Source organism: Amblyraja radiata, chromosome 9 (assembly GCF_010909765.2).
Source record: "Amblyraja radiata isolate CabotCenter1 chromosome 9, sAmbRad1.1.pri, whole genome shotgun sequence".
Lineage (NCBI taxonomy): Eukaryota > Metazoa > Chordata > Chondrichthyes > Rajiformes > Rajidae > Amblyraja > Amblyraja radiata.
In genome coordinates this window covers 17,542,730-17,570,587 of record NC_045964.1, presented here as the reverse complement: position 1 = coordinate 17,570,587, position 27,858 = coordinate 17,542,730, and the positions used below count along the sequence as shown (strand labels likewise).

The 27,858-nt window shown below is 45.9% G+C and overlaps 1 protein-coding gene across 3 annotated transcripts in view; it reads right to left on the bottom strand.

Annotated features, from left to right (window-relative positions):
- Positions 1 to 684: 684 nt before the first annotated feature.
- bmf (Bcl2 modifying factor) overlaps positions 685 to 27,858 on the bottom strand; it is a 62,390-nt gene continuing 35,216 nt past the window's right edge. For all 3 annotated transcript variants that reach the window (XM_033026798.1, XM_033026799.1, XM_033026800.1), the window contains exon 4: positions 685 to 2,134. In XM_033026798.1, the coding sequence (XP_032882689.1) occupies positions 2,021 to 2,134 (114 nt within the window). In that variant the 3' untranslated portion in view covers positions 685 to 2,020. The remainder of the gene's footprint in view (positions 2,135 to 27,858) is intronic.

Below are 27,858 nucleotides of genomic sequence, written 5' to 3'. Positions count from 1 at the left end.
ATATTTGTTCTAATTTCCGTCTGTGTGTGTGTGTGTCTGTGAACCTTTACACAAGTACTAGTGCAGACTGGCGAAAGTACTGCCCCAAAATGTACTTCCATCTACCAGGGAATGTTATCCGTTGTGTGCTGACTGGTTTTAAGTGTGGGTGCTATTGCTAGTGAAATACTGTGTTATGTCGAATGTCTGAGTATCATCACACATTCTTACTTGGAAATATATATTTGAAATATGGAACATCATGGAGCCATCCTTCAGCAAAATATTGTCACCAGAACTTTTTTCTATTTTAATGCTCATTAAAAGATCCCAACCTTGTCACTTGATCAAAGCCTCGATGTCCACAGGCGACCTCTGTTAACATGGAGGCACACACGGTGGGGATCGCCACACAAACCCTACAGATCCTTAGTGCTAATCGTGCACCTCCCGTGGTGCGATGTCAGCAAGGCGGGTGAAATCTCAGTGGCCGGGCACAATCAGATACAGCAGAACAATTGGCACAATATATCTGCCACCACCTCCATGAATATACTATTGGGCTGATAATGACCACATCAAATTGGAAACGTTGAAATATGCTGGATTGAAATTCCAACTACAAGAGGGTTTGCCAGGCAATTTATATTCCAACTGTTTACACCCTAGATCTCTCATCCCATAATATTGGAAACTGTCTTATAGATGCTGTCATATTCAGCTTGAGGTGTCATCTTAACAATGGGGACGTTGAGGGTGTGTTGAGGAGGTTATGGCAGCGGCAGATTAAGGCCACATGAATGCTTGCTGGAATATTGTGTGTAATAAACAGTACCAGTTGCCACCAAGGGAAACGAGTCCATGATCACTCATGTTATCCATACCTGCCCTCCAGTACCATTCCCTCATTGAGTCTCATGCTTGCGTGTATCATTGAGTGTAGCTTCACACTGTCAGGGTTCCTTTAATAAGAGCACTTGGATATGGTCCCTGAAAGTTATCTGTAAAACGTGACTTTGGGTAGACATCTTCAAGGTGCCTTTGCGATCTCTGACTATCATTTCTTCTCTCCCGTCCATCAAACACGTTTAAAACAAAAATTGGTAAAGAAATTAATTGTTCGGCAATATTTTTCAGCTCTATCCAAAAGCTAATTAACTTTGAAAGGGAAGAGGAGAGGAAAGGTCCCAGGGAAGGAGCTTCTGTTCTGATCACTCTTAAACTACTGGCCTGCCAGAGAATTAGGACATTTCAGGTTTGAATGCCTTAAAACTCTTTAGTCTCAGAAGTGACTTGTAAAGTTAAATCTTAAATGAACCATTGACAAACGAAGCTTTCAGCAGGGATAGAGGAGACAGCCAGTGATCTCGGTGCATCAGTGAGCAGAAACATTTAAACACCTCACCCGTCCCCTTTTAGTGAGGATGGTTCTTGGGGAGGTTCACTTTGTTACATCTTACAGCTTTATGATGGGAGGGAAGGTGCTGGTGATGATGGGCTAGGAGCGAAGGGCCAGGACCTGGTGTGGAATGGAAACAAAACACAGGTTAAGCCTCAAAGGGATTGCACGTAAACCACCATTGGGGATCCAGTGACATTTTGTTTGCTCAAGTACGAAAGACTCTTTGGTACGACTTCGGTGGGCCGATGGTCAAGACGCATCTTGACAATATTCCTCCTCACCGATGCACTCGTCTTGTGGTTTTTCTTTGTTGCCATGGAAACGGAGGCTTCGAAGGAATGGAGAGGACGGAGCACAACATGCTCTTCTCAGAGTTCAGAGGTGTCTTGGTCAGGAGATCAGCTCTTGAAGGAAGAGGCACTGTTGGCAGGTGAAGAGCACGTGATGATGAACAGTGCCTACTGGATGTCAGTGGCAAGCCATGCTTTATTTCCACCGAATGTTCATATATATAAAAAACACCATCCGACCAGCGGTGAGCATCTTCAAACGGGTCCTATTGTTCTCTTGCTTAGTGCCACTCGTGGTAACGCTCCAACAGTTGATTGCTCGGCGGGGGAGGAATGGGCGGGTTCAGCCTCACCTTTGACCTGCGGCCTCCGCATTCTCGTTCGGGTCAAAGATTAAAGCACAGAGGAGGACAAGGAGCCTCCACCAGAATGGATGGTCGGCGCGGTTTTCATTCCTGTTCCGCTACGGAAGAAGGAGAAAGTACTGTTTGAGAAATCACAACGTTTGGACCTTATACGATAAAACCAAAGAGCTCTAAAATTAACACCATGATAAAATAGGAGCAGGAGTAGACCACTAGGCCGTTCAATGCCATCATAGTTGATGTGCCCGGGCCTCATCTCCTCTTCTGTGCCAGTTTCCCATCGCCCTCAATGTCCACTACCTTTAAAAAATGTATCTACTTTCTCTTGGCCCAGTGATTCAGCCTTCACAATCCTCTGGGCGTAGAGAATTTCAGAGATGTATCACCCTCTGCAAGACGATGCCACTGTTGTAAAGAGTTTACATTGAAATTACATTGGAGACACAAGAGACTGCAGATGCTGGAGTCTTCAGCAAGTTCAGACCCTTCTTCAGACCGCCCCGACCTGAAATGGCAAACATCCTTTGTTTCTCCGGGTAAATGAGCAAATCAGGCAGCGTCAACACAAATTGTGGGGTGGGAGATTGCAACCTTCACGTGGTCCGCCCTGTTTCAACGAATGCAATCAATCTGGCGTGCACAATCAAATAAGATCAAATAGAACAAGTTGTCCTACAACTTTAGGCTGTGCACGCCATACGCAAGAAGAAGAAGAACACAAATTGCTGGAGTAACTCAGCGGGTCGGGCAGCATCACTGGTTTACTCCAGCACTTCGTGTCAATGATTTCGGACCCGTTGAGTTACCCCAGCACTTTGTGTCTGCCTTTGGTACATACCAGCATCTGCAGTTCCTTCCTACACAGGAATTAGCATCTATTTGATTGCAACATGATAACCTGGAGGGACATGTTGGCCGGAATTATCCCCTTTACAATTCATATGGTTTAAAAAGGGGTCTTTCAGAAGTTTACAAAATTACCAGGAAGTAACGGGGAAGGGAGGATCTCGCTCCATGGGGACTAGCGGCAGTAATCAGAGTTGAACACCAATTGTTCAAGTGCTTTTGATTACAGCATGCCCCTTAATTTAGTTCAACAAAGAAACTGACAAGTTACTAAAGAGATACTGCGCGGAAACAGGCCCTTCGGCCCACCAAGTGTGCATCGACAGGCGATCCCTGCACGTTAATACTACCTTACACACACTATGGACAATTTTTCATATTTACCAACTCAATTAACCTACAACCCTGTACGTCTTTGGCATGTGGGAGGAAACGGAAGATCTCAGAGAAAACCCAGGCAGGTCACGGGGAGAACGTAAATCTTCGTATAGACAGCACCCGTAGTCAGGATCGAACCCGGGTCTCTGGTGCTGTGAGGCAGCAACTCTACCGCTGCGCCACCGTGCCGCCCCGAGCCCTTCAGTCCAAAGGATTTACATTCAGGTTTGGCAACAAAAATAGAGGCAGGAGACATGAGGAGTGATTGTTTTTTTACCCTAATGGTTATTTTGAGGCGGAATCACGAGTCAGAAGCATATTCAACAGTATCTTCTACAGAGGACATGGGTAATTTGAAACAAAGAAAAGTTTAACAAGGTCTTGGCATAAGAGCAGTGGGGTGAAACTAATCGGGAGACTCTTTCAAAGATCTGCAGGGGTGCGGTGCAGAACGGCCGACTCCACACTTTGTCTCTCTGTGCTAATTCTTGTTCTCTCAGCAATTGGACTCTGGCCGAGCACTCCCCTGGAGCTGAAGCATGATAGTGTTACAAAACATTCCCCAGTCAAAACAAACTGCAGCCTTGTTCACCTCAACAGGAAAAACACTTTGGAGAGCGTGCTCTTTGAAATGAAAAGCCATTGTTAACGGCAGGCCTGCAGCGGAGCTGTTGTTGTTAGTATTAAACACTACAAAGGCTCAGTGCTTCAACCCAGCTTGAGTGCACGCTTGAGTTTTGATCACATGACCTCCCGGCCAAACTAGCCTTTCTTGTCAGGGGTCCATCTTTCCTGAATGGAGGTCAGATTCTCCACGGCACGGTGGCACCGCGGTAGAGTCACTGCCTCACAGCGGCAAAGACCCGGGTTCGATCCTGACTACAGGTGCTGTCAGTACGGAGTTTGTACATTCTCCCCGTGGGTTTTCTCCAGGTGCTCTGGTCTAATCCCACACTCCATAGACGTACAGGTTTGTAGGTCAAATTGGCTTCAGGAAATTGTAAATTGTCACTAGTGTGTGTAGGGTAGTGCTAGTGTACGGGATGATCACTGGTCAGAGCGGACTTGGTGGGTCGAATGGCCTGTTTCCATGCTGTATCTTTAGACTTTAGAGATAGTGTGGATACAAGCCCTTCGGCCCACTGGGTCCGCGCCGACCAGCAATCCCCATATACTAGCACTATCCTACACACATGGGACAATTTACAATTTTACCAAAGCCAATTAACCTGCACATCTTTGGAGTGTGGGAAGAAACCGGAGCACCCAGAGAAAACCCATGTGGTCACGTTGGACTACATACAAACTCCGTACAGACAACACCCGTGGTCAGGATCAAACCCAGGTCTCTGGCACTATAAGGCAGCAACTCTTCCGCTGCATCACCATGCCGCCCCTGCTAAAGTCTAAAGTCACAGTGTTGTAAAGTAATACGGTACGAAACAGGCTCTTTGCCACACAGTTCAAGACAACCATTTGCACTGATCCTACACTAATCCCATTTTTCTTTCTCCCCACATTCCCGTCAACTTCCCTCTGATTCCACCACTCAACTAGCGGCAACTTACAGAGGCCAATAACCCTCCCAATCTGCACGTCTTGGGGATGCGGGAGGAAACTCTTGTGAATATCAAATGTTTATTATTAGAAGATGCTATTTTAAACTGCATTTATAAATTGCAATTCTCATATACAGAAATAATTACGTAAAAAGCTGTGCAATTGTGTTGTCAGATCAAACTTTGCTTTCAGCAATATACAAGTGAGTTTGAGTTAAGAGCACAAAACAAATGCAAACTCAGCTTCAGTCTGACCCACAATCTCCATCCATGACCTCATTGCAACCTTCTCTACTCTGACATCGACATCAGTTCATCAGTGGGGAACTTGCATTGTATCATAATTTCAACATAAAAACGTCCCGATGTGGGGCTGCACGGTGGCGCAGTGGTAGAGTTTCTGCCTCACATCAGAAACTCGGGACGACAGATGGCACAATGGGCTATGTGTTCGGCTGGCGAATGGAAGGTAGCCGGTTCGAATCCCGCTTGGAGTGCATACTGTCGTTGTGTCCTTGGACAAGACACTTCACCCACCTTTGCCTGTGTGTGAATGTGTGTGAGTGATTGGTGGTGGTCGGAGGGGCCGTAGGCGCAGATTGGCAGCCACGCTTCCATCAGTCTGCCCCAGGGCAGCTGTGGCTACAGAAGTAGCTTACCACCACCGAGTGTGACTGAGGAGTGAATGAATAATGCGATGTAAAGCGCCTTGAGTATTAGAAAGGCGCTATATAAATCCCATCCATTATTATTATTATAGAAACCCGGGTTCGATCCTGACTACGGGTGCTGTCTGTACGGAGTGTGTACGTTCTCCCCGTGACCACATGGCTTTTTCCCCGGTGCTCCGGTTTCCACACACACTCCAAAGACGTAAAAGTTTATAGGTTAGCTGGCTTCGGTAAAATTGTAAATTGTCCCTAGTGTGTAGGATAGGGTACGGGGTGATCGCTGGTCAGCACTGAGGCGATGGGCTGAAGGGCCTGCTTCTCTAAAGTCTAATGGTTATAAAGGTAGGGAGGGACATGTGTGGAGGAATTTAAGTAGTCATGAGAGTTTGAAATCTGGAGTGTTGATGGACCTGGGCAAAGTGTGGGGTGGGGATGGGGGAATTGGAGTGAGTGAACGGTGCAGGTTGACAGACACCAGAATTTTGGATGGGTTTCAGAATAAAGTCTAACCAGTCGCGTGCAGTGTCTAAATGTTGTTGCATTTCTCCCCAATGCTGCTTTGAAAAGTGCTGTGATATTCAACAGGAGTGTTTAACACAATGGAAGTGCAGCTTCCTGTGCCTGGCTGCAGCAGTGATTTTCAAGGGCCAGGCAGCCTTTTCTAAAGTTTACTGAGAGGGACCTCCAGAGGCTGGAGGAACACATCACACGCAGATGGATGTGTGTGCGTGAGTGTTTGTTTTTGTGGTGTGTGTGTATGTGTGTGTGCCTTGTGTGTGTGTGTGTGTGCGTGTGTGTATGGTGTGTTCGTGTGGTGTCTGTGTGTGAGTATGTGTGTGTGTGTGGTGCCTGTGTATGTGTGTGAGTGTGCGCATATGTGTGAGTATGTGCGTGTGTGTCTGTGTATGTGTGGTGTGTGTATGCATGTGTGCCTTTTTTTGGTTCGAGGCCCGAAACGCAGGGCTGCCAACATTGGGTGAGAGTTGGGAGTGAGAAATTGCGAGAGACCAAACCCGAGGGAGCGTAGCGACCAAAGGGGGTGGGGGAGGGGGTGGGGGGGTGGAGGAGGGTGTGGGAGGGGGGTGTCCCCCTCCAAGTAGTATAGAGTTTTTGCATTTTCCAACTTGAAATTGTGCAAGTCTGAAGAAGGGTTTCGGCCCGAAACGTCGCCTATTTCCTTCGCTCCATAGATGCTGCTGCACCCGCTGAGTTCCTCCAGCAATTTTGTGTACCTTTGAAATTGTGCAATCTGGTGCATACTGTAGCGAGTCTTTTAACTTAAATGCACTATTTATGCTTTAAATTGGATTTGCTATGAATAAGGTTAGGCTACATTCCACAGTAGAGCCAGGCTCTGATCAACCGGTGCAGCACATGAATGATCTTAGTATATTCATGTATGGAAATCAGATTATAATCAAACACTTGGCCCATGTTGACCAACCTGGGTCTCACTGCACACCTGGTACTACTCCTGACCCTGACTCCAGTTGCATACCTTCTCTCATTCCTGACCCTGAGTCCAGCCTTACACCTGTCCCATATTCTACCCTGATCATAGCTGCTTACCTGCTTAGGTTCCCAGTGCTGAACACTCCCATTGTCCCAGCTTTGACTGCACACCTAGTACTATTCCAGACCATGACTCTGGATGCACACTTGGCCTTGCTCCTAGCCCCTCTGCACTGACAATATATCTGGCCCACACATAAAGCCCCATATCTGACCCCCTGGACTTAACCTATTATGTTCAAGTCTATAGGTGCTTATCTAATGCAGTAATCGTTTATGGGGCACTTCAGAGACCAAATTTTATATAACAAAATTTACTACATCCATTGGCTTCCTTGTTATTACAGACCAGTTAGTCTAATGTCGGTAGTGGGGAAACTGCTAGAATCAGTTATTAAAGATGGGATAGCAGCACATTTGGAAAGTGGTGAAATCATTGGACAAAGTCAGCATGGATTTATGAAGGGTAAATCATGTCTGACGAATCTTATAGAATTTTTCGAGGATGTAGCTAGTAGAGTGGATAAGGGAGAACCAGTGGATGTGTTATATCTGGACTTTCAGAAGGCTTTCGACAAGGTCCCACATAAGAGATTAGTATACAAACGTAAAGCACACGGCATTGGGGGTTCAGTATTGATGTGGATAGAGAACTGGTTGGCAGACAGGAAGCAAAGAGTAGGAGTAAACGGGTCCTTTTCACAATGGCAGGCAGTGACTAGTGGGGTGCCGCAAGGCTCAGTTCTGGGATCCCAGCTATTTACGATATATATTAATGATTTGGACAAGGGAATTGAATGCAACATCTCCAAGTTTGCGGATGACACGAAGCTGGGGGGCAGTGTTAGCTGTGAGGAGGATGCTAGGAGGCTGCAAGGTGACTTGGATAGGCTGGGTGAGTGGGCAAATGCATGGCAGATGCAGTATAATGTGGATAAATGTGAGGTTATCCACTTTGGTGGCAAAAACAGGAAAGTAGATTATTATCTGAATGGTGGCCGATTAGGAAAGGGGGAGATGCAACGAGACCTAGGTGTCATGGTACACCAGTCATTAAAAGTAGGCATGCAGGTGCAGCAGGCAGTGAAGAAGGCGAATGGTATGTTAGCATTCATAGCAAAAGGATTTGAGTATAGGAGCAGGGAGGTTCTACTGCAGTTGTACAGGGTCTTGGTGAGACCACACCTGGAGTATTGCGTACAGTTTTGGTCTCCTAATCTGAGGAAAGACATTCTTGCCATAGAGGGAGTACAGAGAAGGTTCACCAGACTGATTCCTGGGATGTCAGGACTTTCATATGAAGAACGACTGGATAGACTCGGTTTGTACTCGCTAGAATTTAGAAGATTGAGGGGGGATCTTATAGAAACTTACAAAATTCTTAAGGGGTTGGACAGGCTAGATGCAGGAAGATTGTTCCCGATGTTGGGGAAGTCCAGAACAAGGGGTCACTGTTTAAGGATAAGGGGGAAATCTTTTAGGACCGAGATGAGGAAAACTTTTTTCACACAGAGAGTGGTGAATCTCTGGAATTCTCTGCCGCAGAAGGTAGTTGAGGCCAGTTCATTGGCTATATTTAAGAGGGAGTTAGATGTGGCCCTTGTGGATAAAGTGATCAGGGGGTATGGAGAGAAGGCAGGTACAGGATACTGAGTTGGATGATCAGCCATGATCATATTGAATGGCGGTGCAGGCTCAAAGGGCCGAATGGCCTACTCCTGCACCTATTTTCTATGTTTCTATGTTTCTATGTTATCCAACATGCTAGTTATTTTGCCAAAGAAGTCATCAATTGGTTGAACACAATTTCTCATCCATAAAATTATACTCACTCAGCTGTATAAGTATTCTGTTACCATTTCCTTCATTTTCCTAACAAACTGTCCCGAAAGTCATTTTCACCCCCAATATTTTCAGTATTTTGCTGTCTTCCTTTCAGCTGGGACTTTTCCGAAATGCAGTCCAATAACTATATATTTAAGCAATAATATTCTATTTAATGTGATCTTGAGAGTATAAAATATTTTCTGTGGTATTCATAACACAACAATGATAAAAAAAGATCTTTGTTTTGATTGCACCTACCAACATGCATACATTATTATATTACAGTTAATATATTCCAAGGGTAAATTTTTGTTCCAATGCTCCCCATTCCCAATTACATTTACATGATTGAAATCCAAGTGAAGTTTAAATGGCATCAGAAAAAGAAAACATCCGCAATGGATGATATTCATTATGTGGTTGGTTGGAGTCAGTATCAGCACAATTACTATATTAAACTTTGAATCTTCAGATGTCCTGTTCAAGCTAAAATTAAAGACAAATAATAACCTCCTCACACATTCCCCTGCAAGTATCTCTGTCACTCCATTAAAATATGCCCCCTTCTTTGAACAAGCTCTTAAACATCGCATCTGAATCAGTTTCCATCTGATTACACTCCTTGAGGATGTTCATCTACGTGTTCAATTAATAAAACAACGAGATTGGGGACATTTCTATTCAACCTGTCAAAGGAATTTGGGGACGGGGGTTTAGAAATAGTCAGTGAGGTAAACAAACAAAATAGTTGAGTGGCAAATGACAATAGTGCTACCTTCCCAATATTTAATTGAAGGAAATAATGGGTTATCGGGGCTGTATGTTGTGGCAGACAGCCTGACACCTTGCATGTCATTTTAATATTATATTTATCCCACCCCCTGGATATTCCGGATGAATAAATTAAGGTTTTGTCGACTAATTACAAATCAGGCTAATTACAAATCAATAACATCAGCCAACTCCGAAACACGAAGCGCTGAGCATTGGGATTCAGACATCACGGACAACTGGCCTCAGTTACCCGCTCACATCTGGTAGTGCTCTCTGCCTGAACCAGGGGCCGTAGAGCTGTTTTGAAAGTGGGGGGGCTGATCAATCACTGATCACTGGCCTTGAGGATACCTGGCAAGGGAGTGGAGCAACCAAGTGGGGGGAGGGTGTGGGAGGGGGTTGTCCCCCCCCTCCCATGGTAGGGGGTTGTTCCCCCCCCCTCCCATGGTAGGGACTTTTTGAAATTTGATGTATTCAAATCATGTTTTAGTGCATTGTAGATGTATGATTTCAATGTTTTTTGTTTGAAGTATTTTTAAAAGGTAACTTTTTAAGGGGTAACTTTTTCCACACAAAGGGTGGTGGGTGTATGGAACAAGCTGCCAGAGGAGATAGTTGAGGCAGGGACTATCCCAACATTTAAGAAACAGTTAGACTGATACATGGACAGGGCCGCCTTAACAGCATTATAGGCCCCCAGGCAAACAGTGCACTGGGCCCCCTACACTTCCAGTTTCTTTATGCCGAATCAAATTTGCCGCCATGCACTTGCGACGTTCTTCTCCGTTTTCATGTTCTACAATAACATTCTACAATACATAGATTAGCATGGGACCCCTATGCTCGTGGGTCCCTGGGCAACTGCCCAGGGTGCCCATGCGTTAAGACGGCCCTGTACATGGATAGGACAGATATGGACCAAAAGCAGGTAGTGTAGCTGGGACATGTTGGTGGGTGTGGGCAAGTTGGGCCGAAGGGCCTGTTTTCACACTGTATCACTCTATGACTACATTATACCTCCACTATGCATGAATGCTTCAAAATCAAGTTGCCATATACTCAAGCATAGAAACATAGAAAATAAGTGCAGGAATAGGCCATTCGGCCCTTCGAGCCAGCGCTGTTATTCAATATGATTATGGCTGTTTATCTAAAATCAGTACCCCTTCCTGTTTTTTCCCCATATCCCTTGATTTCGCTAACCCAAAGAGCTAAATGTAACTCTCTCTTGAAAACATCCAGTGAATTGGCTTCCACTGCCTTCTGTGGCAGAGAATTCCACAGATTCACAACTCTCTGCGTGAAGAAAGTTTCTCCTCATCTCAGTCCTAACTGGCCTTCCCTTTATTCTTAAACTGTGACCCCTGGTTCTGAACTCCCCCAAGATCGGGAAACATTTTCTGCAGTTACAGTAAGTGTAAATCTAGCCGGCAAGCAGGAAGCTTTCTCCAACCACCCCCATTTGAAGCCCACTATCTTCCACCGTTTCTACCCAGTGCTTGATACTTACTTTCAGCAGCCACTGGTTGTCCACCAGGATACACCAAGCTGCAGCCTGATCCATGCCGGTCACCTGGGCGAATTTGCCTGCACGCTTCCGACGCCTCCGACGCCTCCGACGGCCTGGGACTCTTGTACTGCGGCTGCTCCATGGCCGGCAAACGCTCGCCAGCCCAGCAAACACTCGCCAGCCCAGCCCCGGCTCCCCATCCGCATCTGTCCCCGCCGCTGCTTCTGCTTCCATCCCTCCCTCAGCCCCGGCTCTCCAACACCCGCGGCCCATGCACTTGATATGAGTTTTGAAATTTTCGTTGATCACAGAATTTCTTACGACAGAACGTGACAAATTTGTGATCAGCGTGAGAGCGTGAGAATTTGGCCAAATGCGTGATTCTCACATTCAATGCCTGAGAGTTGGCAGCCCTGCAAATCGTCACCTATTCTCTTTCTCTAGAGATGCTGTCTGGCCAGCTGAGTTACTCCAGCTTTTTGTGTCTATGTGCTGGGCCAGGCCAGCCCCGGACATCAGCAGAACCCAAGCTGATCCTAAATCTTCTCACTGTACCTTAGCAAAACCTCACTTAGAGATACAAGTGCCTTAATCTGCAGAGACTGCATCTGTAGCCAAGAGAGCTCATTTCCAACTCTCTCCAATGGTTCAATGGTGTTTCTATTGTCACATGTACGGTGCTAACACAGTGAAATTATTTATTTTACAAACCGTCCAGTAGAGTATTGGTATAACCCCGATCCCCGACCAACAGGTCTCATTGTCTGTAACTGGTTTTCCCCTAGCCCACTGCAGACAATGGCCTGTTTCCTTTATCATCATTACTTTTTTGCATATCCTTCATTCATTTGTTCCATATCTCTCCAAATGTTTTAACTGCATTTCTGCATTTTTTACTTCAGATATCCACCATCTGCAGGATTTTTTTTAAAATGATTTCCAATCATTGAGAGCTCTTGAGGTTGAAAACTTTTGAAATTGTCTGAGTCACTCCTGAGCCATTAGTTTCAATGTAACCTCATCACCCCAGCACTGGTTTCAAAAGACAACTGGTTTCTGAAGTCAACATTTGCAAAGGTTTGCAGCCTGTACGAGTTCTCTTTGCAATCACATGACAATGAGGTATAATATTTGTGGCTCAACAATGTGACAGGACCACCTTAAGTGTGCGTGGCTGTGTGTATATGTATGTATATGTATATAAATTTAGATATAAATTATAAATTATAATAGATTCTCCACAGCCTGCGATTCTTTTCTCCCATGAAAACGACACATTGTGAATACATTTAGGGCGGCACAGTGGTGCAGCGGTAGAGTTGCTGCCTTACAGCGCCAGAGACCCGGGTTCGATCCTGACTACGGGCGCTGTCTGTACAGAGTTTGTACTTTCTCCCTGTGACCGCATGGGTTTTCTCTGGGCACTCCAGTTTCCTCCCACACTCCAAAGACGTACAGGCTTGTAGGCTAATTGGCTTCAGTAAAATTATAAATTGGCTCTTGTGTGTGGGATAATGCTAGTGTATGGGGATCGCTGGTTGGCACGGACTTTATGGGCCAAAGGGCCTTTTTCAGCGTTATATCTCTAAAGTCTAAAGTATTGCACTGATTCTAAACAGACATTAGCGCACTCGACTGCAAGTGTCCTCAACCGAATGATCTGATGAGACCTGTAAGCTTTGCAAATGGGATGAGCTTGTGTCTTGAAGGTGTTCGGACGCTGAGAAGCGTTCAAGATGCAGCAGGTGTTTGGCCCAAGGGCAGTTTGGACAATCAGGGAGAACATTCGTATTTTCTGTCACACTCGGTGGCCATGATGATGGATGGGTTTATTCAATGATGTCTGTGGTTTTGCAGCACAGTCTGGCTGAAACCGAGAACTGAAGTGGTAGTTCCAGTTTACTGTTAATGAGAAAGTCTCTGTCCACGATAGATTTCTGGAGATCGCTTCTAGTTGCAGTGCAGCTTGCAGTTGGAGGTGAAAGTGATTCCATTGATTGAAGGTTATTTGTAAGGTGCGAACCTGTTAGTGGGGGAGTGAGTTTTGAATAAGTGGGCTGATGATATGGGGAGGGGAGGGGAGGGGGGAGATAAGAAAAACCTATCCAGGAACAAATGCTGCTTCACAGCAGGTCCAGCGAGGTTTACTCTTTGTGGATGTGAGTTGCAGTTGCCGAGACAGTTGTTCCTCACCCTTGCCACCTTCCTCATCCTCTCGCTCCTGCTAGCCCAAAGCCTTTGGCACCTCGGGAAGCCTCTGCTGCACGGCACCTTGGGTTCCAGGACTGTGTGGTTCCAAAGGATGAAATACACTTGCGGATGTCCAGAAATGATTGAATTTTGCAAGCTCCCAGCATATGTGCAATTGATGATTAGGAAGCTTTTCAGTGTACCTCATAGACAATAGGTGCAGGAGTAGGCCATTCGGCCCTTCGAGCCAGCACCGCCATTCAATGTGATCATTGCTGATCATCCACAATCAGAACCCCGTTCCTGCCTTCTCACCATATCCCTTGGTTCTGCTTGCCCTAAGCTACCTCCGCACTTGTGACAATAAACTAAACTGTATAACTGTAATTGTCACAGGTTTGGTTTTCACCCTGGTGTTCCTGCTATCTCGGTAGTTTTATCTGTATTCTAGCAAGCAGTTCTAAGGTCCTCTAATAGCCAACTAATTCAGAGAGTGGTAGATAACAATGCAAGGTGCCCTTGGCTGGAAGAGCCACCATTGTGAGTGTGGACATCAAACATCAAGCATTGAACTATCTTACGGTGGCTTTACTGAGCCCCTGGACGTGCTGTGGCTGCCTTTGTGCCATTACTCACCTGGTGTGTGTTAGGCTACGAGTGGAGTGGACAGCCACTTGAATAGGGGGGAATGCCTTAGTTCCCCAAAATCCTCAGGGGTGCCTTAATGTTGCTTTATTTGTCACATGTGCAACTGCACTGTGAAAATATATTTGCATATTTACACATTCCATGTTTTGATGCCATTTCAAAAGTCCAAAGTAGACCGAGTCTGCTCGCACACTCGATCTACCGGAGCGGTTCCCGATCCTGGTAAACCCCAGGCTCCTACAGGGCCTTCCTCCGACACCTTCGACCCAATGTCCATCTCCTCGCCTGGCCGTCTTTGTGTCCCGGGGTCGCCTCCTGCAGCCGACCTTGAAGGCACTGGAGAAAATACCCTGGTTCACCCTCCTACTGCCCCTTGCTCCTCACTTCCAATATCTCCAGCGGCTCCCTCCCAGTACCTGCCTACTTCGGGGGACTTAAAGAGTCATAGAGCAGGCTAGGACTTTATTCGATGGAGTGCAGGAGAATGAGGGGTGATCTTATAGAGGTGTACAAAATCATGAGAGGAACAGATTGGGTAAACACACAAAGTCTCTTGCTCAGAGTAGGGGAATCGAGAACCAGGGAATATAGGAATAAGGCTAGGTGGGGGGGAAATATTTAATAGGAAATGAGGGATAACTAAAAAAAGTTAAAAGTTTTTTTTTTGTTTTTTTTTTTCTTCTTTTTTTTTTTTTAATTTAAATTTTTTTTTTTTTAATCGTATTTGTGTGGATGTGTACGTATGTGAGTGTTGTTTGTTCCCGGGTGGCGAGGGTGGGTAAGGGTAAGGGTTTTGAGGGTCGTTTACATACTGTTGTACAATTATGTCCTGATTATCACTGTCTGTTATCATTGTATGTATGCAAATTGCTGTTAAATTCAAAATTCAAATAAAAAGATTTAAACTGGAAATGAGGGATAACTTTTTCACACAAAGGATTGTGGGTGTATGGAACGAGCTGCCAGAGGAGGTAGTTGAGGTAGTCACCCATTCCTTCTCTCCAGAGATGCTGCTGTCCCGCTGAGTTACTCCAGCGCTTTGTGTCTATCGCAGGGACTATCGCAATGTTTAAGAAATATTAAGACAGGTACATGAACAAGATCGGTTTAGAGGGATATGGGCCAAACACAGGCAGGTGGGACTAGTGCACGTTGGTCAGAGTGGGCAAGTTGGGCCGAAGGGCCTGTTTCCACACTGTATGACTCTATGACTATGAATTAGAAAGGATGAGAACAGGCCCTTCAGCCCTTTGCATGATTACTGTAAATGGGTGCTTGGTGGCCAGCTTGGACTTGGTGGTCGGAAGGGCCTGTTTCTGTGCTGTCTGTGTGACTCCTTGACTCTTTTAACAGGCCTGCAGTTCCAGAGACGGCCTGAAGTAGCCAGGTGAGAGGCAATAATCACTGGTTGTTGTGAAGTGGAGTTCTGTGGGGAAAGCATTGCAGAGAAATGGCCCGGAGCCAAGCTTTGTGAACACAAATGCTCAGCTCACAGACGGGCAACATTATCGCAGGTGTCACGCGAGATTGTCTATCGTTCCTCTCCACGCAGTCTCAGCACAATAGGACAATGACGTCATATCCTGCACAGAGCAGACGGAGTATCAACAAATACTTCCTGTCAAGTGGGACTGAGGCACTTTGCTGGTAGAAATCACTGGCACAGGTTTTAAGATGGACAAGTGGCTCATAGAAACATAGAAAATAGGTGGAGGAGAAGGCCATTCAACCCTTCGAGCCAGCACCGCCATTCAATATGATCATGGGTGATCATCCAAAATCAGTACCCCGTTCCTGCTTTCTCCCCATATCCCTTGATTCCGTTAGCCCTAAGAGTTCTATCCAACTCTGAGGAAGGGTTCCGACCCGAAACGTCACCTATTCCTTTACTCCTCAGATGCTGCCTGACCCGCTGAGTTACTCCAGCATTTTGTGTCGATAACCATAATCCATGGTTCTGCCCAGAATGACGGCAAACATCGAGGCAGTTACAGCCAGCTCGTTTCTCATGCTCCATGATAGACACTACATGTAAGTGCATGAGTTATCACATATCACACCAGCCTCCTTAGGCAGGTGTTAACACAAAAATATTTATTTCAAAACCACCTGTCGCCTCCTTATCAAAACCTCATAAAAATGCTTTCCACCCAGGAACAGCACACTGATGTAGCAGCTGGAGCCATTGCCATCCAGCACCAGAAACCTGGATTAGACCCTGACCTGGGGCTCTGTCTGTGTGCGGAGTTTGCACGTTCTCCCTGTGGCCGCGTGGATATCCATTGGGTGCTCCGCTTTCCTCCCACATCCCAAAGACATGCGGGTTGGTAGTTTAATTGCCCGTAATGTGTAGGAAGTGGATGCAAAGGTGGGATAACATAGAACTAGCGTGAGCAGGTGATCGATGGTACGCATGGGCTCATAAGGTCATAAGCAATAGGAGTAGAATTAGGCCATTCGGCCCATCGAGTCTACTCCACCATTCAATCATGGCTGATCTATCTCTCCCTCCTAGCCCCGTTCTCCTGCCTTCTCTCCATAGTCTCTGGCACCTGTATTAATCAGGACTCAGTGGGCTGTATCTCTAAACTAAATCTATGAAGTAATTTTGTAATACAGGAAACAAGTCAACATGATTCATGGTCCCCTCACATGATCCACTAGCGGCAGTCACAGTGATACATGGTCCTCACACACATGATCCACTAGCGGCAGTCACAGTGATACATGGTCCCCACACACATGATCCACTAGCGGCAGGCACAGTGATACATGATCCCCACACATGATCCACTAGCGGCAGTCACAGTGATACATGGTCCCCACACATGATCCACTAGCCACAGTCACAGTGATGATGGTCCTCACACATGATCCACTAGCGGCAGTCACAGTGATACATGGTCCCCACACATGATCCACTAGCCACAGTCACAGTGATGATGGTCCCCACACATGATCCACTAGCGGCAGTCACAGTGATACATGGTCCCCACACACATGATCCACTAGCCACAGTCACAGTGATGATGGTCCCCACACACATGATCCACTAGCCACAGTCACAGTGATGATGGTCCTCACACATGATCCACTAGCCACAGTCACAGTGATGATGGTCCTCACAGAAGTCACACTGTTCACTGTTGAAATGCTCAGTGCCATTTGGGTCACATTAGCCAGACCCAATGTACTGGTCACTGCTTGCATCACTTTAGCTTGAAGCATATGGTTGGTACCAACACATGTGACGACACACACACAGGCACAACATTAACTACCACAGTTCATGGTAACTAAGCGGAATTACCTCTCTGTTCCCCACCCCCATTCTTCCTTCCACGGCCCTTCCACTCCAAAGTCTCAGGCGGCCGCCTTTTCTTTCATCTGCGGCAAGTGAGTGTGGGAGAGAGAAATACCCGTGGCCTTGGGAAGCATGGCCCAACCACACATCTCTGACTCCTATCACCCCCTCCTCCCTCGCTCTCCTTTTCTCTTTTCCCATCCTGTCTTCGGGAACCTGCAGCCGCGACTGAAGCAGCAACATCCAGCTCTTTGTGTCTCTTTTGATCAACCAGCCTTTGTCGATCCTTGGGTCAACATATAGACTGCAGCAATCCCTTGTCCCCCACTCTGTAAGGGGTGGGTTAAGGTGCCGAAGGGATAAAGGATACTGTTGCATGTGGCTCCGCACTGCATGGTCCCTGGGGGTGAGTTCCCATTCAGCATATGTAAAGTAGGGATACTCTGAATGAGCTACCACCAGTCATACAGTATTGAAACAGGCCCTTCAGCCCAACTTGCCCACACCAACCAACATGCCCCATCTACACTTGCCTATGTTTGGCCCTTATCCCTCTAAACCAGTCCTATCCAACGACCTGTCTAAATGTTTTTTAAACATTGTGATAGTACCTGCCTCAACTACCTCCTCTGGCAGCTCGTTCCATACACCCACCACCGTTTGTGTGAAAACTTTACCAATCAGGTTCCTATTAAATCTTTCCGCCCTCACATTAAACCTATGTCTTCCAGTGTTCTGTTGTGCCACTGCAAGTAAGAATTTCATTGTTCTATGTGGGGCATATGACAATAAAACACTCTTGACTCTTGGTTCTTGATTCCCCGACTCTGGGCGAGTGCATCCACCCGATCTTCTCCTCTCATGGTTTTGTAAGTGCCGGGGTGTGAGCACGGTCGGGCTGCACACACCGAGCCCCCCTCGGGCATTTGTTTCTCAACACTCACTTGCCGCACGCGGACGGACGGACGGACGCACACCGACAGAAAAGCAGGCTGCCTCTCGGAGACTCTGTGGCAAATCATGTCGACAGCCCAGGCAATGACTCACCACCTAAATATAGCGCAGAACATCAACACAGACATTACAGGCAGCCGGGAGCAGTCTCCACAGGGCTAATCTGTTACACGCACCATTTACAAAAGCACCATTGTGTAAGACTGCTCATCGTGGTCGGTGCTGATAAGAATTTGATGATAAGGCAATGGAGATTGGAGTGATTCAAAGTGGGTGTTTGATGTAAGACATCAGGATATTTCATCATGCTAAAAATGCATTGAGATCACCTTATGCTCTCACCTTATGAGATGCAGCTCTCCTCACTGCTTGTTCCCCCCATACCTCTCCCTGCCTCACTGAGGGTTAGCTAGTGTGTCTGCTGCTGCATATTCACAAGTTCTTTATTATCATGTATATCCTGCACTATGAAGTTCTTTTTTGCAAAGCTACACATGCACGAGTGGCCATATTTTGGTGCCATTAGCACAGTCTAAAATCTGGTTCACATGTTGGATGTTCACAAGTTTGTAAGTGATAGGAGCAGAATTAGGCTATTCCAGCCCATCAAGTCTACTCCACCACTATCTTTCCATCTTAACCCCATTCTCCTGACTTCTCCCCATAACTCCTGACACCAGTGTGAATCAAGAATCTATCTACCTCTGCCTTAAAATGATCCATTGACGGCCTCCACAGCCCTCTGTGACAATGAATTCCACAGATTCACCACCTTCTGACTAAAGAAATACCTCCTCATCTCCTTCCTAAAGGAACGTCCTTTAATTCTGAGGCTATGACCTCTAGTCCTAGACTCTCCCGCTAGTAGAAACATCCTCTCCACATCCACTCTATCCAGGCCTTTCACTATTCGGTACTGGAGTGCCCCGGATTTAGGTGAGCCCAGGTAAGCCTGGTCAGGCAGCATCAGGTAAGGCAGTGATTCACTTGGATTTTTTCCCAATCTAGTGTAGCTTGCATGTAAGCCTAGGAATTCCCAGCTCATTTCATGCTCCCAGCAATGGGTATACGTGTCCCACTAGACATCTGACGCAGCATTTGGGGGAGGGGGAAGGGCCATGTTTTTTTCCACCAGTGGACAGTGGTCAATGGCCTCTGTCGTTACTCTGTCCGAGATGCCAAGACACGGGTGGCACAGTGGCACAGTGATAGTGTTGCTGCCTCACTGTGCCAAAGACCTGGGTTCGAACCTGACTATAGGGCTGACTGTATGGAGTTTGTACCTCCTCCCTGTGACCGCACGGGTTTTATCCCGCTGCTCTGGTGTCCTCCCATACTCCAAAGACTTTCAGGTTTGTAGGTTAATTAGTTAAGTGGCATAACATAGAACTAGTATAAGGGTGGTCGATAGTCGGCATGGACTTGGTGGGCCGAAGAGCCTGTTTCCACGCTGTATCTCTAAAATAAATAATCACAAAGCCAAAGTCAGGTGTGCTTTGAGTATTCAAGGGTCGCCTCTTGCTTCTGCTAGTGCCCTTGGAGGTATGTACCTGTACCTTATGACAATAAACTCAACTTGACTTGTTATAAGGAACAGGCAACTGGCAGGTTTTACAATATCCAGGAACTGTTGTGCAAACCCAGCCTGGATATCTTTGGATAATAAGAGCGTCACGGTGGCGTAGCGGTTGAGTTGCTTCCTTACAGCGCTTGCAGCGCCAGAGACCCGAGTTAATTCCTGACTACGGGTGCTGTCTGTACGGAGTTTGTACGTTCTCCCCGTGACCGCGTGGGTTTTCTCCGAGATCTTTTGTTTCCTCCCACACTCCAAAGACTTACGGGTATGTAGGTTAATTGACTTGGTGGATGTGTAAATTGCCCCTAGCATGTGTAGGATAGCGTTAATGTCGGGGGTGATCTCTGGTCCGCGCGGACTCGGTGAGCCGTAGGGCCTGTTTCCGCACTGTATCTCTAAACTAAACAGCTGCAATTAATAAGGAAGAAGGGGAATAACTTCCACACAGATGGATGAACAAGATTATATTGGATGATATTATAGTTGGACAGTTCACAAAACCCTCCCCCACTGGTGATTTATCACTGTATGCTGTGTGATCTGGATGGTTTGGAGAAATGTTCATGTATTTATTCTAGAGGCACAGAAGCTGCAGGTGCTGGAATCTTGAGCAAAGCACAAAGGAACTAAGCAGGTCAGGTAGCATCTGTGGTGGGAATAGGCCTCTCGACGTTTCAGGACGGGAGCCTTCTTCAGACTGTTATTTTGTTAAATCTTTTGTCAATTCCAGTTATACCAGAACCAGAATTGCCTGTGGTCAGTGTAACAGACACTCATTACGACACTCGGAGAGCCTGCAGAGCTGGCAATCACTTCCAAGCATCAACACTTACAGCTTATTTAGAGGGTCTCGAAGGTTTACCACAACTAAACCACCAACTTATGAGCTTGGCTCACTAGAGGTTTCATTCTTCCATCAATCACTGGGTCCCTTGCATTCCTGGTTTGAAACATGTCCGACAACACTTTTACAGCACCAGAGACCTGGGTTCGAACCTGACTACGTGTGCTGTCTGTACGGAGTTTGTGCCTTCTCCTTGTGACCGCGTGGGTTTTCTCCGGGTGCACTGGTTTCCTCCAACATCCAAAGACGTGCAGGTTTGTAGGTTAATTGGCTTCTGTAAAATCCCCCTAGTGTGTAGGAAAGTGGCATAACTTACAACAACTTTTATCCATGAGCATCCCTCTAATTCTGGTCTCTTGGTCACTCCACTCACAAACGATTCTCTCCATCTCACTGCCTTTCCCTCCACCTTTTAAACAGTACGTTTGACTTTTTAGTTTTGTTAAGACATACAGCATGAAAGCAGGCCCTTCAACCCAAAGAGAACACAGTGACCAGTGATCACTCATGTACTACTTCCATCCTACACTCTAGGGACAATTTACAGAAGCCAATTAACCTACAAACCTGCATGTCTTTTGAATGTGTGGGGACCTAGAGTAAACCCATGGGGTCACAGGATGAACGTACAAACTCCGTAAAGACAGCACCCATAGTCACGATCGAACACAGGTCTCTGGCACTGTGAGGCAGCAACTCTACTCTTGCCACTGAGCCACCCTCTTCACGCTTAGCATTGGAGTAACTCAGTGGGTCAGGCAGCATCCCGGGTGAACATGAATAGGTGATATTTCAGGTTGCGACCCTTCTTCAGATGCCATGGGCAGATGTGTGGCAGACGGAATTTAATGCATATTTAATTTTATAAATAGCCTTTATAAAACATCATACGTTCATAAGTCCCAGGAACAGAATTAGGCCATTTAGCCCATCAAGTCTAATCATCTATCTTTCCCTCTCAACCCCATTCTCCTGCCTTCGCTCCATAACCCCAGACTCCCGTACTAATCTGTCAATCGCTGCTTTAGAAATATCCATTGACTTAGTCTCCACAGACTTCTGTGGCAATGAACTTCACACATTCACCAGCCTCTGACTACAAAATTCCTTCTCATCTCCTTTCTAAAGGTACATCCTTTTATTCTGAGGCTGTGGCCTTTGGTCTTAGACTCTCCCACTAGTGGAAACATCCTCTCCACATTCACTCAATCCAGGCCTCTCCTTATTCGGTAAGTTTCATTGAGATTTTCCCCTCATCCTTCTAAACGTCAGCGTGTACAGGCCCAGTGCCGTCATTCAATGATTAACCCAATCATTCCTGGGATCATTCTCGTAAACCTCCTCTGGATCCTCTCCAATGACGGCACGTCCTTTCTCTGTTATGGGGCCCAAAACTGCTCATAATGCTCCAAATGCGGTCAGACCTGTGCCCTATAAAGCGTCAGCATTACATCCCTGTTTTTAGATTTTAGTTTTCTCAAAATAAATGCCGCGCTGCCCCTCTGGAAGGCTAAATAAAGCTTTGGTTCGTTCTATACTGGAGCACTGTGATTAATTATAGGAAGGATGTTAAAGTAGATTTACAGGAATGGTTCTCGTGATGAGGGACTAAAGCTAAAAGGGTAGATTAGAAAGACTGGAACTAGTTTATTTGGCAACGCCAAGGCTCTGGAGAAATTTGACTGATGGGTCTGGACATAGTAGAGAGTGGAGGATGCTCATTTTGATGGATGGAGTAAAGACTAGGTAAAAACTAAAGGGGATGACAATAAGGCCAATAATTACTTTTTAATGCAAATCCTAGTTGGGATCTTGAACTCAATGCCCACAGATATCATGGAGGCAGTGCCCATGAACAAGGAAATGGATAAATATATGGTGGGAAAAAATTGGAGAAGATTCCAGAAAATAGGTTGGCATGTGAAATTGGTAGAGAGCTGGCATGGAAAGGGTTGGGCTGAATGGCCTCCTTCAATGCTGGAACTATCCCCGATTCTGCAAACTTCCTCCTTGTAAATGCAAGTCACTATTGTTTCCTCAGTCAAGCTCTTCATTGGCTGACTTACAGAGGGCCAAGGGGCCGTGGGGCAGAAGTCTTTCCAAGGGGCCGCGGGGCGGAACAAAGAGTAGTCCAGTGGCGGGGGGGGGGGGGGGGGGGGGGGGGGGCGCCGAGAACAACGAGGGACTATCGGCCTCTAATGAGTATTTTGTAACTTTGTCGGTGCCAGATACGTGGCAACTCTTTGCGTACTTTGTGTATTGTATGCAAAAACCAGTACAATTGAAACACAAAGTACTTGTGCTATAACACCAGGACAAGCACTCAACCAAGGAAACCAAGCCCCAAGTTTAATTTCTAGACAGCCTATATACACTTGTGCTAAGGACAATAACTAAATCCATATGCAATAACGAGCTACCTACATGTTAACAAGCACATAAAAACTGATTCTGTAGTATATCGTTTTCACCCAGAGAGTTGTGAATCTGTGGAATTCTCTGCCACAGTGGCAGTGGAGGCCAATTCACTGGATGTTTTCAAGAGAGAGTTAGATTTAGCTCTTAGGGATAACGGAATCAAGGGATATGAGGAGAAAGCAGGAATGGGGTACAGATTCTGGATGATCAGCCATGATCATATTGAATGGCGGTGCTGGTTCGAAGGGCCGAATGGCCTACTCCTGCACCTATTTTCTAAGTTTCTGTGTTTCTACGTATCATTGAGGTTATCAAGTGGGAAGTTATATAAGTATATCATTGAGGTTATCAAGTGGGAAGTTATATAAGTATATAATTGGGGTTCTCAAGTGGGAAGGATAGTACCTAGGTACATGGGACAATAAAGTATCATCGAATCATTATTAAATTGTTGATAGAGGCCATCATACTCTGCCTTGAAGACAGCTGGAGTCAGCAAATTCCACAACCTGCAATGTAATCGTGACCTGTCATCATAATGTTGGCCACAAGATAAATATTGGTCAGGACACTAGGAACTTCTTCCCCTGTCTCCTTTAAAGCCGTGAGATCTTTTTGGTTTATTTAGGTTTATTATTATGTCATGTGTACCGAGCTACAGTGAAAAGCTTTGTTTTGCATGTTATCCAATCAGGTCAGATAATACTATTCATAAATACAACAGATAGAGCAAAGGGTGCTTTATACAAAAGATACAGAGTGCAGGAACATCAATACTGTTAAAGGTCTAGCCATTACCCTTATATTTACCCCTTTACCCCTTATATTTGACCTCCCAATGTGCAGGGGAAAATGGGTCCACAGTATAACAACACATCCATGGGGCACAGACTCCAGTACTTAAAGGTTATGGGCTCATGTTTCTGAAAAGGTCTTTAAACCCACAATTAGAGGAAAGGATTTGCTCATACCGTACGTTTTATTTTGACATTTGGAGTAAAAAATCAGAAAGAAACCACAAACCATAGGTTTCATCATTCCTGTAATAGGTAATAAAGGTCAGAAAATAGAGAAAATAATCCCTTGGGACCGACCCTCTGTTTACATGCAGAGCGCAGATACAACTACAACATTAATGAAGCGTTTATCTTTGCACGCAAGCTATTGCTGTCTGGCACACTGCCCAGTGTCCTGGCATGATACTCTGTCTATTTATACGATCTGCTAACTGGTGCAGCAGACTTTATGGATGCTCCCTGCCATTTACTTGATTTAATTTCTTATTTTGATTGCTTTTATTGCGTGGCTATTATTTTTACTCATGTTTTATGTCTTTTAATTTATTGTTGTATTTCATATGTAATTTTTGCGCCTCATGTGAGCTGTTATGTTGTCTGTTTATGATGTCTTGTTTATTCTTCTGTACAGCACTTTGGTCAACATTGGTTGTTTTAAAGTGCTTAACAAATAAAGTTGGATTGGATTGGATTGGATTGCTGAAACACAGGGAGGTGCCCGCCTCTCCCGCCCAGCACACTCACTCTTCTGGAGGACAAGCTGCAGGGTTCAATTACATGGCCATGGGATGGGACGCGGATGGAAATGTCGGAGCCTGGTTGCGATGCTAGTTGAAGGTGGTTGCCGGAGGTTGCAGGTAGTGGAAGGTAAGACCTGCAACCTCCGGCAACCACCTTCAACTAGCATCGCAACCGGCTTCGACTAAAAAATTACCGATTTTTAAAACGGCGACCTATTTTTAGTCGCGGCCGGTTTAGAATTTTTTGAAATAATCGCCGGAACATAGAAGAAGCGGAAACCACTTTCGACCATTAGGGAGACTGACAAAAACCTCCGGAAACCACACGGAAACCTTGGGTGGGGCGCAAAGTCTCCAGAGGTTTCCGTTCAGGTTTCCTAAGTGGGACAGGGGCATAACTCTCTATTAATTCTCACAGAGAGTGGTGAGTCTGTGGAATTCTCTGCCTCAGAGGGCGGTGGAGGCAGGTTCTCTGGATGCTTTCAAGCGAGAGCTAGATAGGGCTCTTACAAATGGCGGAGTTAGGGGATATGGGGAGAAGGCAGGAACGGGGTACTGATTGGGGATGATCAGCCATGATCACATTGAATGGCGGTGCTGGCTCGAAGGGCCGAATGGCCTAATCCTGCACCTATTGTCTATTGACTATTGCCTGTAATTCTGACCAATTAACGCTATGTAGCTGCCTGAAGAGAGCATCAAAACCTTCCATTTTAGTTTAGTTTAGTTTAGAGATACAGTGCGGAAACAGGCCCTTCGGCCCACCGAGTCCGCACTGACCAGCGATCCCCGCACATTAACACCATCCGACACACACGGGACAATTTACACCTATTAACCTACAAACCCATACGTCTTTGGAGTGTGGGAGGAAACCGAAGATCTCAGAGAAAACCCATGTGCTCACAGGGAGAACGTACAAACTCCGTACAGACAGCATCCGTAGTCCGGATCGAACCCGGTTCTCCGGCCACTGCAAGCGCTGTAAGGCAACAATTCTCCCGCTGTGCCACCATGCTGTCCTAATCAATTGAATGGTCCTCTAAAGCAGTAACGTGGATTAAATGGCACAGAAACTTGCACTTTGCCCCTACCCTCCCAACTGGTCAACATGAGTCTCCCCCTATTCTACTTTGACAGATCAGGAGTCCATTTATTTATTTCCCCTCAGGTACATTAAGTTTCCACTTTAATGCAGGATAACTATCACTTTGACTAATTCCACAGTCCAAATACTCTCCGAGTACAGGTGTTTCGCCAGAATCTATGTTGGATTTTTTTGTGACTGTCATACCTTTGTTGATTGAATTGAGTTGAAACATACAGCATGGAAACAGGATCTCTGGCCCATCGTGTCCAGAGAATCATAATCATGAAATCATACAACGTGGAAACAAGCCCTTCCGCCCAACTTGCCCACACCGATTAACATGTCCCATCTGCACTAGTCCCACTAGCCTGCATTTGGCCCTCTAAACCTATACCCACCTACCTGTCTAATTGTTTCTTAAACATCTCAATAGTCCCTGCCGCAACTACCTCCCCTGGCAGCTCGTTCCATGCATCCACCACCCTTTGTGTGAAAAAGGTTACCCTTTAGATTCCAATTAAATCTTTTCCCCTTCACCTCCACTCTGACCATCGATCACCATAGTTCGATGTTATCCCACTTTCGCACCCACACCGGGTCAACTTACAGTGCCCGATTAATCTACAAACCCGCATGCCATTGGGATGTGGGAAGAAACCGTAGAACCCAGAGAAAACCCACGGAATCGCAGGGGAGAACGTGCAAACTCTACACCGACATCACCCAAGGTCAGGATGTCTCTGGCGCTGTGAGGTAGCAGCTCTACCAGCTGCGCCCCTGTGCTGCCTTGTTTCCCATTACCAACATATAAATATTTTCTCTACCCCAGCTCTATTAAGACCATTCACCATCTTAAAGAGTGAATCAGTTGTTCCTTATTCTAGAGAAAAATAAAGTAATTTTGGTCTTTCCTGATAGCTCTGAGCTCTCACTTCTGACATATTATACTTTTTGAATTTTTATTACAATACAGGGATCGTAACCACACACAGTACTCTCAGTGTGGTCCTAGCAAGGTTCAAAACATTTAACATAACGTTTCTGTTTTCATGAAAATGAGCCCAGTGTTTTGCTGTTATTTCTCCTGGCCCTGTAAACTTGCATGACTAATTTTAATGGTTTGTAAATGCACATTTCTCGAAGTGGGTGGAAAAGCAAAGGGTTCATTTTCCAAGCAGCAAGGGGTTCCATATTCCACTGTTCAAAATTCGCTTCCTCCCACTTAATGCTTACTGAAATTCACTTGCCATCCAGTCTGCAAATTTATTAACGTGGTTTTGCATTTTACTATTGTTTTAGTCAGTATAGCTTTCTTTGTGCAACCTCACCAGCTTTGAGATTGCACTAAATGTTAATGTTAATGCATGCAATGCCCCAGCACCAACGCCTGTGGAACAACCCAGCCCACCTTTGGTCATTGAGAACCCCTTCCCATACAAGCACTGAATGGTCCCCTTGTCCGAAGCTGCCATCCATATGCTGACAGGAAGTGGTGCAGTTGGAAAGGACAATTGCCCGTGACATTGCTCGGAGTAGATGGTGAGAATGCATCAGCTCCGGATGACAAACTCTGGGATGTCAGGGACGAGAGAGAAGGAAAGAAAACGAAGAAAAAGGGAAAGGAAAGAGAGGGAATATAAAAGACGGAAGGAACGAAATAAGGAAAGATAGATGAAAGAGAAAAGGAAAGAAAGAGGAAAGGAAAGAAAAAAAGAAAGGAAAACGGCACGGTGGCACAGCGGTAGAGTTGCGGCCTTACAGCACTTGCAGCGCCGGAGACCCGGGTTCAATCCCGACTACGGGTGCTGTCTGTACGGAGTTTGTATGTTTTCCCTGCGACCGCTGGGGTTTTCTCCAAGATCACCGGTTTCCTCCCACACTCCAAAGACGTGCAGGTTTGTAAGTTAATTGACTTGGTATAAGTGCAAATAAGTGTGTGTAGGGTAGTGTTAGTGTATGGGGATCACTGGTCGGCGCAGACTTGATGGGCCGAAGGGCCCGTTTACGCCCTGTATCCCTAAACTAAACTGAAAGAAAAGAAAGTGATAAAAAAGGAATGAAAGAAGGAAAGAGAGAAAGAAAGAAGTAACTTTCTGAGAGCTGCAGAAACAAAGAACTGCAGGTACTAGTTTACACAAAAGGACACAAAGTGCTGGAATAACAGCATCTCTGGAGAACATGAAT